The following is a 17,827-nucleotide window of genomic DNA, read 5'->3' as shown; positions in this document are numbered from 1 at the left end:
ACAACGTTTTAATTAACGATGATGAAATAAAAAATAAACATGAATAATTTTAAAAGGAACAATTATTGAAAGTACAATTTTCAAATTTGAATGTTTTAGTGGTTGGTGGTTCAGTTGATGTTATATTGGACGTGTACGTAAAACAAGTGAACTCGTTGATATACATGGTATATCCCTCAACTTATTCAGGATTTCCGAATGGTGCTATTCATATATGACCAGTGATCTTTATTAAGTCTTGTTATTGAATGCCAATGCGAGTCATATTTGAAAGTGCTGTGCATCGACTGGAGTGGTTTGTAATTTTCTGTTTTTTGACGTCCAGACCAATGCAGTTTGAAATATTGGCAAACGAAGAAACAAATGCTAGGGTAGTGATAAAAATAAACAAATGCCAGGGACGCGATAAAATTAAACAAATGCTAGGGACGCAATAAAATTGTGCGATAAGCAGCCATGATTGGTTGAAAGACGTCCTTTCGTACCGTTTTATTGGTCAAAAGTAGTGTGACGTAGTATTGTCGGACCATCGAATCTATGCCCCTTCAGCGCTGTCGTCGTTCTTGGAAAAGTTGACGCCTCTACTCACCCCATTCCACCCGTTTCTCTCCCACTACGTCAAACAGCAGGCCACGAACCTTGCCGAATAGGGATATTGCCAAACTTCCGTCAAATAGTATCATGTCTCTTGAATATTGCTTATAATACTGTAAGGTTAATTATTACTTATCCATAATTTAATTTAAGTAGGTCTAATGACGCTGATTGACTTATGCAAAATGCTATTACTTGCTTAATAATATTTCTTTCACCACTCCGTACTGGCGGCCGGGTAGCTCAGTTGGTAGAGCAGCTGGCTACGGACTGGAAGATCCGGGGTTCGATCTCAGGTGGCGACAGGATTTTTTCTCGTTGCCAAACTTTCAGAAAGGCCCCGAGGTTCACTCAGCCTCCTATAAAATTGAGTACCGGGTCTTTCCCGGGGGTAAAAGGCGACCAGAGCGTGGTGCCGACCACACCACCTCATGGGGCTCTACCTCCATGCCCCCCAAGTGACTTCATGGCATGTTATGGGGATACATTTACCTTTTACCACTCCGTACTACAGTATTCATGTTGAGTTGACAACACTGGACTGCAAGTGCAAATAAACTGTCCCGCAAGAAGGCTCAAAATTGTGAGTAGTGGGAGAGAGAAAGAGAGAAATAGGAATACAGGGGGAGAAATGAATTGCCGAGGCTGAAAAGGAATTAAGGTTCAGTTCGCATATCTTACGGGGGGCACAGATCCGATGGTCGGACAATAAAAGTGTAATAGTCACTCTAAAAAATCCATTGACCTTTGCCGAGTTTGAATCTACATACCTAGAATCCATTATTAAGGATGGTAACCATGGTAACTATTACTTTATCGGAGGTGACATCATTGAGAAGTAAAACTTGATTAATTTTAACGTAAGGCAAATTGGAAGTAAGAAAGTTGCTCAAGCAAAGCTGTGATTTAGACCGCCTGCCTCACTCGCACGCTGGAGAAGTTGCCGGTTGGACCGGCGTTTGGAGTGATACACAACTGCTGCGGACATACTCGTGGTGTTATCTCGCGTTTGAGAGCCCTGACACAAATCTCGTGATATGAAGAAGGATCTTTGCTTTTCAAACATGTAGTTAGATTTGATATCTACAGCGTTTAGGAACTGCTTAAAGATTCTATCCTCAAGGTCGTCCTCGCCTAACCTGTTCGTTTTTTCCTGGGTTCTTAACGTAAGATTATTGTATACATATCATGATAAAATTTTGCTCAGTTAAAATAGATTATTAAAACAAACACGAAATCTGCCAATCGGAGTGCTACCCAATAGTAGTCCGACTTCGTATCTTCTTTCACAAGAAGTCCGAGTGTCTTTTTTTTTATTTATTTAATTTCTGGTCGTTTGGTAGAGAAGGTCTGATGGCATTAACTCCGCCAAATTACATAAATAAATAAATAAATAAATAAATAAATAAATAAATAAATAAATAAATAAATAAATAAATAAATAAATAAATAAATAAATAAGTAAGTAAAAATAAATAAATAAATAAGTAAAAAATGAATAAATAAGTAAAAAATAAATAAATAAATAAATAAGTAAAAATAAGTAGGCTAAATAAATAAGTAAAAAATAAGTAAATAAATAAATAAGTACAAAATAAGTAAATAAATAAGTAAAAATAAATAAATCAATAAGTAAAAAATAAATAAATCAATAAATAAGTAAAAAATAAATAAATCAATAAATAAGTAAAAACAAATAAATCAATGAATAAGTAAAAAATAAATAAATCAATAAATAAGTAAAAATAAATAAATCAATAAATAAGTAAAAATAAATAAATCAATAAATAAGTAAAAAATAAATAAATCAATAAATAAATGAATAAATAAAGAAGTAAGTAAAAAATAAATAAATAAATAAAGAAGTAAGTATAAATAAATAAATAAAGAAGTAAGTAAAAAATAAATAAATGGATGGATAGTTAAATAAATAATTAATTAATTAATTTCGGTCCAGTACTAGGGTTCAATCTCATAAAGTCGATTGACACATTTTCAGACGAATTTTATCACACCTATAATTTCGAAACTACACGACGTATTCCAATGACGCAAACGACGATCGACATACGAAGCATCAATGTATCTAACGTGGCCTTGAGTTGGAGCGGGTAACTTCAACCAGCGATATACGGGAAGGTGGAATTTGAGGCAGAAATTGGCAGGTCGTGCGGCAGCCGAGGCAAAACAACTCGAGAATGCGAATCGATAGAACATTCGCAGTGATGTCAAACAATTTGCAACGAACAATGCTACAATTTTAATTGAATAAAAATCAGCAGTCGACAAGTTAAATTGAAAAAATTCTCGAGTGCATTTGAGTGAATCTAGAAAATTTACAATGTTGAAACATATGCAACGCAAATGGAAGCGGGTGTATAAGCAATGGGTAGCAAACGATGGAGCACGACGGTTACTATAGCAATCGACATGTTTACTCTTAATGAATACAAGACGGCTGGTGCCGAGAATCCCAACAACGCGAAGATATACCTGGTTTTTACGGTATCTGGAAAGAATAAATGTTGATTGTTACATCTGACTTTACCTTAAGGGAAGGTTGAAGACTGAAGTGATCAAAACTAACAGGTTGCCGTTTAAATGTTCTTATCTTGGAAACTACTCAACCAATAATGACCAAATTTTCCAAATAGATGTGTCTTGGATATGCTACATGAATTTCATTCCGATAGAATGAATTGTTCTATATTATTGAGTCTTGTAATATTGTTTCGTTAACTCAAAACATTGATTTTTAATGTACCTGTTCTCAAAAACTATCGTAGGCAGAAGTGTCAGTATTATTTCGCACATGTTAGGAGCTATATTTTACAATCTGAACAACAGAAAATCTCATATCTTCATTACTATCGTATAAAAAAAATTATTTGCAATGTTCAACATTTCGAATCGAAAAGAATGTGTTTTCAGAATATTTACCATTTTGTATGAATGAGTTTTACATACATATATAAGTGTTCTGCCCATGGACATGTCTTTCACTGCAATCCCAGCATTCTAAAATTGTTCCTACTTTCTGTCTTCTTCTTAGTCTCCGGAATGAGTTTTAATACGTATCAGTATGATTGTTCGTTACTTTGTGTAATACAGTATGATAAGTATCTGCGTAAAATTTTAATCAAATTGGTCTTTTAGTTCCTGAGAAAAGGAACATTGAATATGACAAAATGTCGTTTTCAGAAAAACAGTGACAAAGCTGAATATTTACTATTGGTGCTCTGTAGTCTAATATGCTGCAAAACATGGCATATAAAAATCGTAAATGACAACTTTAATAAACTATAGGATATTCTAGTTCAGAAAAATCGTCAAATTTAATCGAATTAAAAGTTAAACATAATTTTTTGTCGTTTCAGTATTCAATTGTTTTAGCGACATATTCACGCATAGAACTTGTCTCCAATACAGCCTACTTTTTATTCCCTCATTGGTGAATCTGAAGGAATGAGTTTTGACGAAACAGAATGACGAAAGTATTGTGCAAGCATCTGAAGAAAATATAGATATTATGTGTGTATCCAATGCCCACCCACTTCACTTGCGTAAATCGGGTTCCGCATACTGCGGATAGATGGCAGAACTGTGACCCATTTTCTAGTTGTACAACACTTCGGCGGGTCACACTGTACATGATGTGTATCCGTGGAGAGTTATGTCGTGTACTAAGGTGAGTGTATGTGTAAGTGTTCGTGTAAGTGTAGTGTATGGAATTAGTGATGATGACGATGAAGATAAGGAAGGGAGAAGGGGAAACCCGGTGCCGGCACGTAGCCTACTCCTGTCGAATAGAAGCAAGGGGGCCGCCAGGCTTAACGTTTCCAATCCGACGGACGAACGAATCACTATCAACATGCCTTCTCTTCATATGCACTTCGGGGAGGCATATTAGTGCACTAGTGATTAGAAGTTGTGTACCGCCATCTCTCCTAGACCGAGGTAGAAATTTTACATGAAAATTTCTGACACCGCCGGGAATCGAACCCGGGCCGGCTAGTCTGGAGGCAGACACGCTACCACAGAGCTAACTCGGCGGACAAATGTAGATATTATAGAAGATGGTAATTTGTACGTACAGTGATACATTTGTTATAGTAACAAGAGAAAAATTAATGAATTTAAGTCGAAACCTCCCTTCAAATTTTGCACAAAGATATCTGTAATAGATAGACCTTCACATGTTTTACAACAACGTACTCAGTGTTAGCGATCTACTCTGATTGGCCCTATTTTATCCCATGAGTTATAGATTCCTCTTCTGTAAGACAGATACCAGTTGCGTATCAGTAATGGAATTGGAATTTACGGGAGGGGAGCACTATGGTCCAGCACTGCGACCTGTTACGTTTAATTGCGCTAACCCTCAAGCTAGACGCATTCCTAAACCCACACCGGCTGACTACACTAAGGTTCGCTGAGTACCCAGGTTTCGTGCAGGCAAACTTCTCGTCCCTAGGCCAGCCTCCTCCGTGCGTCGCCAGCCGGCGATCGTGGGATGCTATGGAATGATGAAGAAATGGTTTAAGAACGACAGAACCCCGAGAAAACCCCAACTGTGACCCTGTCCGCCACAATTGTCGCTATGTCCCAGATCTGAACAGGACTCGAACCCGGGCCGTGTGCGTGACAGACCGGAGGTCTGACCATCCAGCTACCGTAGGGAGTTGCGTCCAGTAATGTTTGCATGTTGTGTAACTATACCTCAGCTTCTTGTCTATGCGGATGACGTGAATATGTTAGGAGGAAATACACAAACGATTAGGGAAAACACGGAAATTTTACTTGAAGCAAGTAAAGCGATAGGTTTGGAAGTAAATCCCGAAAAGACAAAGTATATGATTATGTCTCGTGACCAGAATATTGTACGAAATGGAAATATAAAAATTGGAGATTTATCCTTCGAAGAGGTGGAAAAATTCAAATATCTTGGAGCAACAGTAACAAATATAAATGACACTCTGGAGGAAATTAAATGCAGAATAAATATGGGAAATGCATGTTATTATTCAGTTGAGAAGCTCTTATCATCCAGTCTGCTGTCCAAAAATCTGAAAGTTAGAATTTATAAAACAGTTATATTACCGGTTCTTCTGTATGGTTGTGAAACTTGGACTCTCACTCTGAGAGAGGAACATAGGTTAAGGGTGTTTGAGAATAAGGTTCTTAGGAAAATATTTGGGGCTAAGCGGGATGAAGTTACAGGAGAATGGAGAAAGTTACACAACACAGAACTCTGCACGCATTGTATTCTTCACCTGACATAATTAGAAACATTAAATCCAGACGTTTGAGATGGGCAGGGCATGTAGCACGTATGGGCGAATCCAGAAATGCATATAGAGTGTTAGTTGGGAGACCGGAGGGAAAAAGACCTTTAGGGAGGCCGTGACGTAGATGGGAGGATAATATTAAAATGGATTTGAGGGAGGTGGGGTATGATGATAGAGACTGGATTAATCTTGCACAGGATAGGGACCGCTGGCGGGCTTATGTGAGGGCGGCAATGAACCTCCGGATCCCTTAAAAGCCATTTGTAAGTAAGTAACTATACCTGAGTTCTCAATTGCTGACATGTTACAGTCAGTTGTAGGACGTCGTGACGTCGACGACGCCAGGCATTGAGTACAAGAATCTGACACACTCGTCTAGCGGCCAGAGTGTTCGGCATGGGTCTCTGCACTGGTAGCTCTGCAGCCGTGATTAAGATGCTCGGCGACGTCATGTATTGTCGGTGTTTCCTGAAGCAAAGACACACATTGAGGAATAATTCAAAGATCTTCAACTTTAAACTTTCTGATTGTCCAGTACATTTTTACCTTACACCTTCTGGAAAATCAAATCTCAGAGGAAAATAAACACTTTTACCGTTTGGAGGTCTTACTCAAGATATTTTAGTAAATAATTAGCTAATGATTATAGAAATTCAAATATACCACCACAAACGACGGACTAGTCCAGTTCTTATAGCTAGATCTCTCCGAAAAATGAACTCGTGGAGAAACATAAGTAATTTTACTGTTTGAAAGATCTCAATTCATGAATGGCCAAGAAGAAAGTGTCGTTTCATCAAGACAATTCACGTGCTCACGCGTCTGCAATCGCTATTGCAAAACTACACGAACTACGGTTCGAATTGTTATTGCACTCTTCCTATTCAACAGATCTCGCACCCGTTTCTTTTCTTAAAGCTCGAACCTCTCTTGGTTGGGAAGAAATTTTCGTCAAATGAAGAGATAATCACAGTAGCAGAAGGCTTTTCTTTTTGCAGGCCTTGAGGAATATTGTAAAAAGAAGATATAGCAGCATTACAGCACCGGTTGACCAAGTTTGTGAATCTCTGGGGGGATTATGTTGACTATTTCGTTTATATGACGTCATTCCATTTTCGACCAATGAAGTGTAATGAAATTTTGAATTCCAACCAATCTCAGTCAGACTTTGCGATAATTTTTGCAGCTAGATTTATCGCTATCAATTTATCGCATGGTCGTTCTTTTGTTTAGTCGTTGTCGCCAACTGTTTCCCGGTGAATTGATGATCATGAATACATTAAGATACAACTACACGGTTAAACATTTCTTTCAACTTTAAAGCAATGAATGCAAGATTAATATTTAATATTAATTAATATATTTACGCAGTGAAGACGACGTTCAAAACAACGCACAATATAGACACAAAATCTTCATGCATCTTAATTTAACGTACGTTTTAAACTTGATTCTTTCAATATTCTTCCCAGATTGCATGCATACGCGATTGGAATATTGAACTGTGTAGATGCAGCTTTAGTTCCGTTACACACTACAGCGAGAATGCATTTGTCGAGCTATAAAAAATGCTTTCCTGTAGCACGTAGTAACGGTCGAAATAAGGCACAGCTGACACTGGTCCTGCTCACACAGCTAACCTTACCTATTGTAGCCTATAAAATACAGCTTCATCTTCTAATTCCGTGTTCATTGTAGGCTATTTGAAAAAAATTACATTCCTTCATTCAGATTAGATAAATGCGTTTTCAACAATTTATTCTTCATTTAATTAATGTATTAATTAGGTTACTATAATTATATTATACAATTTTAAATTAAATCATGATTTCAGCAGATAATGAAAATGTATTTATGTTATAATAATAAGAGAAAAGTGCAGTACATGTAATTAACATTGCTAAACCTGTATTTCGCTTTTCTCAATTGGCATTACTGAATAATAACATCGAATTTCTTTATTGCAGTAATCGATATTAATCTATTTCAACTTCACAATGAATATGTTAAGTATTCGTAAATATACAATTATTAACATTTTGTGATCGAATTTTAGGGATATATTATTTACATTTTTATTTTATTCACGAAATAGTCCTAATAAATGTCACTCGAGGTCTGAGATTTCCCAGATACATCCACTCGCTTCGCTCGTGGATTTATCGGCAGATCTCAGACCTCTCGTGACATTACTACAGATAAATATGTTTTCAGAATAATCTTAGTTTAATGTCTATGTCAGGCTATGAACTTCTCAAACAATCCTCATATTATCATACACCCTTCTCTCCATTTGTAAACCGAAACAAAAAAATAGCACACACAAACCAACACAGCTCCTGGTTGAATGTTAGAAAAGGCCCTATAGCTTTAGCTCTGCCAGGTTAATTAGAGCCATTATTATTACTATTATTATGTAGTTTAATTCCCGAAGCTTCGTGACGTATTCTACGTACCGGTGTATCTCTGATACTGCACAGACATTTTTATAATACATTCCTAGAGATATTCCGTCTTAATTTCTCATTATATAAAGTATGTACAGAAAGAACGTGATTGTTACAAAATACGTATCAGTTAATATGTTTTCTGTATTCTTTATGCCGAAATGTGACTTTTGGCATGTTTATATCTGTGTAGAGCTATCGGATGGATTTGTTCATATTAAGAGTATGGGGAAAAAACAATCAAGTCACAATTCTCATAAGGGTCATTTCATCATCTAATTCAGTATATTACTACAAACTTTACTGTTTTTCTCGTCAAAACTGGTAAAGAAGAATTATCACCACGGATACCGTCATTCTTTCCTATTTTTCATCTGGAACAGCAATAAATTTTGCAGTAATATACTGAATTAGAAGATGACATCACCCTTAAGGGAATTGTGACTTTCATTGTCTTTTCTTTGTACTTTTCATGTATAGAATCTGCAAGCCAGTTCAAATGGGAATGGTGGACATGAAATATCAATTTTCCGTAAATAACTTTGGACAATATGAGGAGGAACTAATCAAAACGCAAATTGTCACACAAGACAAAATTCTCAGAAGAGACAAAAATGCTTCTTTTTCAAACTATTGTAGTAGGAAGATGAATAAAATCTTTTTTAAATATATGATTGAAAGTGACACAACCACATATCTCAATAAACAATTTTATTCAAAATTATAGAATTTATAACACCATTTAACTTGGACAATTATTTATGATTTGATGCGATTCGATGGACATGCAATTTTGGGAATCTTATTTTAACAAGGAAACTTGAATTTCTGCTCATTTTATGTTATGTTATGTTATGTTATGGTATGTTATGTTATGTTATGTTATGTTATGTTATGTTGTTACGTTAACGATTAATTTTTGTTGTGTTGCTTATCTGGACTCTGCACTAAAGCAATTTCTGTTTCACGGTCGGTAACATATTGTCTGCGGAGGTTAGTAAGGCCTGCTGCAGTGCATTATCTCGCCTATAGATTTGGTCTGGGAGGGCCCAGGTTAAATAAACGATGGTATGTCATGCCTGGAAGTTGACGGGGCAGACAATGTTTCATAATTTGGAAACATATTACTAAACTCATTTGTTTGGAATTTTTTATATAGGTCTACTTCTTCAAAAGAAGTAATAAAACATTGAGGAAGAATAATCGTACATTCGTAATCTCTACTAAAAGGCGAATGTTGGTATAATTGTGCAAAAATGGGTGGAACAGGTTGCGATTTGGAGAATTATGACTGCACAGATGTGTAAAGAACACTGTCAACTATCGGAAACCACTCGAAACTCAATTTTGACCGGAGATGGACAGTTTATGTCCTCATTAGTTACTCCTCATATGACATCATAGGCCTTCGCAGTAATTGTGCTCAGAAGATGATTTTTGGGTACCGGTATTCCACCGTAAGCTCAAACTTAGCAACTCCATTGTTTCGGAGAAGAACAAAATATCTGCACATTGCTGACTACTAATTCCACAATTTGGGACATCTACGGCTGACTACTAGCATCCAGAATACAAAGCAGAGGTTAACTTAAAAATAAAATACAATATGATTTGCGGAGAGAATACAGAACAATGATAAATTTAAAAATAAAAGTACAATTTGAATTTGGAGAAACATGAGATGAAAGTACAACGAAGAGTAATGAAATGAAGTAATATATATAAAATCTGAAAATATTTTTAAAATACCTGGATACGATACCCATCTATTAACATGGAAACACTACATAGAACAAATTAATTCTACACGATTGCCTCAATCAGTGGTATACATAGAAAAAGGCAGGAGGTAGTTCGGAAGACTACGGAAGAGACTGTAGAAAACTCTAGATTGAGATCGTAACGGGCCACCAAACTCGACATTTTCCAGGAAGTTGGTAAACGGCGTACTCAGAAAATGACATTATTATTAAAAGTTTTGCAAAATAATGGTTTCCACGGGAAGAGCTCTAAGGATTTTCTTCATGTACATATGAGTTGTTCTGTAAAATATACAGTATAATAATGATAATGATAATGATAATGACAATAATGATAACGATGATAATAATAATAATAATAATAATAATAATAATAATAATAACTATAACAGTAATTGATAACGATTGTAACTATTCTATTGAGAAAGATGTCAACAACATAATTGAGATGAGCAGCCATACCAATGTGGGATTTCTCAGTCTTTTCGGCAGGTACGACAAGCCGTATCTTCACAGGAGGGTGCGGAGTGTGAATGTGCGGCTTGAGCGGGCTCTGATGAGACCTGGGGCATCACACATTGGTTTGATAGATGTAAGCCCTATAAGAAGGTATGAATATACGTCACATGGCCTGCATCTGAGTGGTAGAGGCAAGGAGCACCTTTCGGTTCTTATTGCTAATAGCATCAGAGGCAGCCATGTTAAAAAGCAGAGTTGTAATATTCCTGTGTTAGTTAATGCTAGGGCTTCTCCTTTTTTAGGTTAAACCTCCCACCAGTAAGGTGTTTGAAACAAGTTCAACTAAATTTTAAATGCTCTGATGTTTCTAGTAATGAACACAGTAACTTCACTATTTTTCATCAAAATATTAGGGGATTAAAACAAAAAACTGATGAATTGATCACTTCTTTAGCAACTCAAAAGCATAAACCTCAGATATTATGTATAACTGAACATCATATGAAGCAACAGGAAATACTACAACTGTCTTTACATGGATATGTATTAGGGTCTCATTTCTGTAGAGATGTCTTCCAAAAAGGGGGTGCCTGTATTTTTATCAGAGAGGATCTATTATTTAGTAAAATTGATATATCTGATTTTTGCCTTGAACAAGATATTGAAATCTGTGGAATACAAATTGGTTATGAGATATCAAATTTAATTATCTTATGTGTTTATAGGGCGCCAATGGGAGATTATAAGAAATTTACAACTAACTTAGATTCATTATTGAAAAGACTTTATAAACCACATACCGAATTTGTAATCTGTGGTGACATAAACATAGATTATCTATCAGAAAGCTCACGTAAAAGAAAATTAAACTCACTTCTTGAAACTTATAATCTTAGTCACACAGTAAGTTTTCCAACCAGAACACAAGCTGGAAGTAGTACTGCCATTGATAATATATTTATAGATAAAAGTAGATTGAATTCCTATTCAACAGTACCATTAGTCAATGGCCTGTCTGATCACGATGCACAAATTCTAAGAGTTTTCAATATGAGTGAAAAATTCCAAAGTGTTAATCTAAAAATAAAAAAAAGGATTATAATCTCTTCATCATTTAAATACATGTCTACAAAATGAATCTTGGGAAAATGTATATAGTACCGATACCATTGATATTAATACTAAATTTAATGCATTTTTCACTACATTTACGAATTATTTCAATGAATGTTTTCCAGTCAAGGTGGTGAAAAAATGTAAAAGTAAAAACATGTGGATAACTCAAGGAATTAAAATATCATGTGCTAGAAAAAGGAATCTATATTTAATGAGTAGGAATAGTGATGATCCTCATGTTCTTAATTACTACAAGAATTACTATAAAACTTTGACAAAAGTTATAAAAGATGCAAAGAAAATGTATCTGAATGAAAAAATACAAAATTCAGATAATAAGATTAAAACTATTTGGGATATTATTAAAAATGAAACTAATCGATATTCAAAGAGTGAAAATATTACTTGCATTAAAATCAATGATAGTAAAATAGATAACCCAAAATCAATTGCAAATCATTTTAATGACTTCTATATAAATATTATTCAGAACTTAAACATTCAAGATTGTCCAGAAGATGCTGCACTTGGTTACCTAACTGATGCATTTAACACTGAGTTTTTAGGTCTCAAATTTATTCCCACTACCGCAGCAGAAATCATGCATGTGATAAAACAACTAAAAACAAAATATTCCTTTGGATATGATGAAATTCCAAGTAAAGTTCTGAAAGCTTGTTCTGAAATATTATCCCATCCGTTAAGCTATCTATGCAATTTGTCAATGCAATGTGGTATTTTTCCAGAAAGACTCAAATATTCAATAGTAAAACCAATATACAAAAAGGGAGATAAATGTACTATTGCTAATTACAGACCCATATCATTATTAACAACATTTGCAAAAGTGTTTGAGAAAGTTATGTATAATAGATTATATCATTACCTGGAGTCCAACAATATATTAGTTTTAGAACAGTTTGGATTTAGAAAACAAAAATCGACAGAGAATGCTGCTTTTAGTTTGGTGGATGAAATACTAAATTCATTAAATTCGAAACTACATGTAGGTGGGATTTTTTGTGACTTGGCTAAAACATTTGATTGTGTAGACCATAGTATATTAGTAAAAAAATTGAAGTTTTATGGTATTAAAGATGAGATGTTGGGTTGGTTTACATCGTACTTATCAAATAGAAAACAAAAAGTAGAAATAAATGTACCAAATAGTCATAAAGTTACTTATTCAGAATTTAGAAATATTAAACATGGTGTTCCGCAGGGGTCAATTTTAGGTCCATTGTTGTTTCTAGTTTATATTAATGATTTAGCCTTGACCATAAACAATTTATCTAAAGTAATTTTATTTGCAGATGATACAAGTGTAATTATTTCAAGCAAACAATACGATCATTTTATAAACACTTCTAATACAGTGCTGAATCTAATGAATGAATGGTTCCATGCAAATAAACTAGCACTTAATGTTGATAAAACCAGTGCAGTCAAATTTAGTACACACAATAGTGCTCAGGTTTCCTACAGTATTCGATTAAATGGAACTCATCTCAAAGAATCTATAAGCACAAAGTTTCTTGGTTTAGAATTGGATAATCACTTGAACTGGAAAACGCATATAGAATGTATTACTCGTAAATTGAGCTCTGCCTGTTATGCATTAAGATCCTTATCTACTATTGGTGATATAAACTTACTTAAAATGTCATACTTTGCATATTTTCACTCTGTAATGAAATATGGATTAATATTCTGGGGTAACTCGTCTGAAGCTAAACACGTTTTTGTTTTACAAAAGAAAGCTATAAGAATAATGGCCGGTGTGCATAAAAGGACCTCATGTAAAAATATTTTCCGAAACTTAGAAATCTTGACTTTACCTTGTGAATACATTCTTTCCCTAATGATGCTGTATATTAAGAACCAAGATAAATTCAGTACTAATCAAGACATTCATCATTTTAATACAAGACATAAATCAGATCTTCATCTACCCTCTGTTAGTCTAAGCTGTTTTAAAAAAGGAGTTCGCTATTCATGTATAACAGTCTTCAATGCACTGCCTAATAATCTTAAAGATTTGAAGAACAACGAGAAAAGGTTCAGAAAAGAATTAACCAAATTTCTACATACTCATACCTTCTACACAATTGATGAATTGTTTATGCTTGTGAATTGAATTATTCTACTTAAATGACATGTACAATTTTATATAGCTCAACTAAAATATGTTTTTATATTGACTTAATCTGTTTACTATGTATTGTATTTTTTTGTTTAGCATAACTGATGAATTGTATGTACTGTATACGTCAACTGATGAATTGTTTAAGCTTATAAATTGAATTAATCTACTTCATATGAATTGTATAGCTTAACGAAAATAAGTTTGTAAATTGAACTAATTTGATTGTATATGTTTGTATAGTTTGGCTGATGAATTGTATATGTTCTTAAAATGATTACTAGTCTGTGTAGCTCTACTGATGAATTGTATATAGACCTACTGTAAATTGAATGGTTATATGTATAGCTCAACTGATGAATTGTTTATGATTATAAATTGAATTAATCTACTTGATATTAATTGCACAAATTTGTATAGCTTAATGAAAGTATGCTACTTTGTATTGTATATATTTGTATAGTTTTGGCCGATGAATTGTATATGCTTTAAATTGAATAGTAATCTATATAGCTCTACTGATAAATTGTTTGTGTTTGTAATTTGAAGTAGTTTGCATGATATGTATTATCAATTTCTGTATATCACAACTGGTTGAATTGTTTATACCTTAAATTTAATTAAATTGTTTTGTATTATAATATAGCTCAACTTATGAATGATCGTTTGCGTTTGTAAATTTAATAATCTGATTGGCTATGTATTGTATACTTTTAGTAGAGCCATCGATGTAGCTCAGTCGGCAGACTCGCTGGGCTGCTGTTCCGGAGCTGCGTTCGGGCTTGGGTTGGATCCCCCTTTGGACTTTGGTTTCTTCCGAGGTTTTCCACAGCCGTGGGACTGAAGCCAGATGGTCTATGGCGAGTCCTTGGCATCAACACCTTTGATTGATTACCCCCTTTGATTTGATTACCTGGTTGGGTTTTTCCGAGGTTTCCCCCACCGAAAAGGCAAATGCCGGGTAATATTTTGGCGAATCCTCGGACCTCATTTCATCTCAAAAAAAAAAAAAAAATTGTACAACATTGTAAAAATTGTAGAAAATTACTAAATTGTAAAACTATAAAAATTTGTAAAAATTGTAATTGTAATATTGTAAAATGTTGACATGTTCCACATCTTAAAGCTTCATTGCTCATGTAAGATCTATGGAATAAAATAAAGGAATGAATGAAAAGGAATGAGAACGATAATAATGATGACGATAATAATAATAATAATAATAATAATAATAATAATAATAATAATATCTATACTTACTTACAAATGGCTTTTAAGGAACCCGAAGGTTCATTGCCGCCCTCACATAAGCCCGCCAGCGGTCCCTATCCTGTGCAAGATTAATCCAGTCTCTATCATCATATCCCACCTCCCTCAACTCCATTTTAATATTATCCTCCCATCTACGTCTCGGCCTCCCTAAAGGTCTTTTTCCCTCCGGTCTCCCAACTAACACTCTATATGCATTTCTGGATTCGCCCATACGTGCTACATGCCCTGCCCATCTCAAACGTCTGGATTTAATGTTCCTAATTATGTCAGGTGAAGAATACAATGCGTGCAGTTCTGTGTTGTGTAACTTTCTCCATTCTCCTGTAACTTCATCCCGCTTAGCCCCAAATATTTTCCTTAGCACCTTATTCTCAAACACCCTGAACCTATGTTCCTCTCTCAGAGTGAGAGTCCAAGTTTCACAACCATACAGAAGAACCGGTAATATAACTGTTTTATAAATTCTAACTTTCAGATTTTTCGACAGCAGACAGGATGATAAGAGCTTCTCAACCGAATAATAACACGCATTTCCCATATTTATTCTGCGTTTAATTTCCTCCCGAGTATCATTTATATTTGTTACTGTTGCTCCAAGATATTTGAATTTTACCACCTCTTCGAAGGATAAATCTCCAATTTTTATATTTCCATTTCGTACAATATTCTGGTCACGAGACATAATCATATACTTTGTCTCTTCGGGATTTACTTCCAAACCGATCGCTCTACTTGCTTCAAGTAAAATTTCCGTGTTTTCCCTAATCGTTTGTGTATTTTCTCCTAACATATTCACGTCATCCGCATAGACAAGAAGCTGATGTAACCCGTTCAATTCCAAACCCTGCCTGTTATCCTGAACTTTCCTAATGGCATATTCTAGAGCGAAGTTAAAAAGTAAAGGTGATAGTGCATCTCCCTGCTTTAGCCCGCAGTGAATTGGAAAAGCATCAGATAGAAACTGACCTATACGGACTCTGCTGTATGTTTCACTGAGACACATTTTAATTAATCGAACTAGTTTATTGGGAATACCAAATTCAATAAGAATATCATATAATACTTCCCTCTTAACCGAGTCATAAGCCTTTTTGAAATCTATGAATAACTGATGTACTGTACCCTTATACTCCCATTTTTTCTCCATTATCTGTCGAATACAAAAAATCTGATCAATAGTCGATCTATTACGCCGAAAACCGCACTGATGATCCCCAATAATTTCATCTACGTACAGAGTTAATCTTCTCAAAAGAATATTGGACAAAATTTTGTACGACGTCAACAAAAGTGATATTCCTCGAAAGTTACCACAGTTGGTTTTGTCCCCCTTTTTAAAAATAGGTACAATTATGGACTCCTTCCATTGTTCTGGTACAATTTCCTTTTCCCAAATAGCAAGTACAAGTTTATAAATTTCGCTATATAATGCACTCCCACCCTCTTGTATTAATTCTGCTGGAATTTGATCGATACCTGGAGACTTGTAATTTTTCAGATTTTCTATCGCTATTTCGACTTCTGAAAGCGTGGGTTCGGGTATAAATGGCTCAGCAGTTTGTATTTCAATTTCGTCCCGATCATTTCCATTTGGCCTATGTACATTTAGTAGTTGCGCAAAATAGTTTTTCCATCTGTTTAGGATTGATGGAGAGTCTGCAAGCAAGTCACCATTCTCATCCTTGATCACGTTTACCCTTGGCTGATATCCGTTCTTAAATTCCTTTATACCCTTATATAAATCTCGAATGTTTTTATTCTTACTATTTGTTTCTACCTCATTCAGTTTTTCCTTCAAGTAACCTCTCTTTTTATTCCTAAGTGTACGACTTGCTTCCCGTCTTTCATTGAAATAATTATCTCTCTTCTCCTCAACTGGATCCTGTAAGAATTTCAATTTTGCCTGTTTCCTTCTTTCTACTACCATGCAACAATCTTCATCAAACCACGGTTTCTTTTTCTTAGTTTCATAATAACCTATGCTCTGCTCAGCTGCAATTTTGATACTATCTCTGATATTTTCCCACACGCTATTAACATCTAATTCTTTCTCAACTTCGTCGGAACTTTCTAAAGTGGCAAACCTATTCGAAATTTCGACCTGATAATTTTGCTTAGCTTCCTCGTCCTTTAATTTCAAAATATTGAATTTAGTAATATTAACTTGTTGCTCTACTCGCTTGGCTACTGATAATCTTTCTCTTAATTCTCCAATCACCAAATAAATCTGTAGCCGAAATTTTTCTGGTAATTTTCGATTTTCCAAAAATAATTGGTCCTAACATATAATTAACCACCCTGAAACCGAAAATCGCTTTTTTGAAATTCTTGTTTGTATCTCTGTCTGTCTGTCTGTCTGTCTGTCTGGATATTTGTTACCTTTTCACGCAATAATGGCTGAACTGATTTATATGGAAATTGGAATATAAATTAAGTTCGCTGTAACTTAGATTTTAGGCTATATGACATTCAAAATACATTATTTAAAAGGGAGGTTATAAGGAGGCCTGAATTAAATAAATCGAAATATCTCGCTTATTATTGATTTTTGTGAAACATGTTACATAACAAAAGTTTCTTTAATATGATTTCCGATAAGTTTTATTCTTTACAAAATTTTGATAGGACTGATATTTAATGAGATAAATGAGTTTTAAAATTAAAATACAATGCCATCTAAGGCGGCGTAATGAAATGAAAACAAATGACTACGTCTATAAGGGGCCTTGGACAACAACAATCGAAAGC

At 34.6% G+C, this 17,827-nt stretch overlaps 1 protein-coding gene across 1 annotated transcript in view; it reads right to left on the bottom strand.

The window, feature by feature from the left end:
• LOC138694905 (protein Hook homolog 3-like) overlaps positions 1 to 17,827 on the bottom strand; it is a 210,678-nt gene that overhangs the window by 153,811 nt on the left and 39,040 nt on the right. The window contains exon 2 of the mRNA XM_069819089.1: positions 6,164 to 6,350. Within this exon, the coding sequence (XP_069675190.1) occupies positions 6,164 to 6,350 (187 nt within the window). The remainder of the gene's footprint in view (positions 1 to 6,163; positions 6,351 to 17,827) is intronic.

The sequence above is a fragment of the Periplaneta americana genome, chromosome 2 (genome assembly GCF_040183065.1).
Source record: "Periplaneta americana isolate PAMFEO1 chromosome 2, P.americana_PAMFEO1_priV1, whole genome shotgun sequence".
Taxonomy (NCBI): domain Eukaryota; kingdom Metazoa; phylum Arthropoda; class Insecta; order Blattodea; family Blattidae; genus Periplaneta; species Periplaneta americana.
The sequence above is the reverse complement of the archived record's forward strand: the minus strand, read 5'-3'. Positions and strand labels throughout refer to the sequence as shown.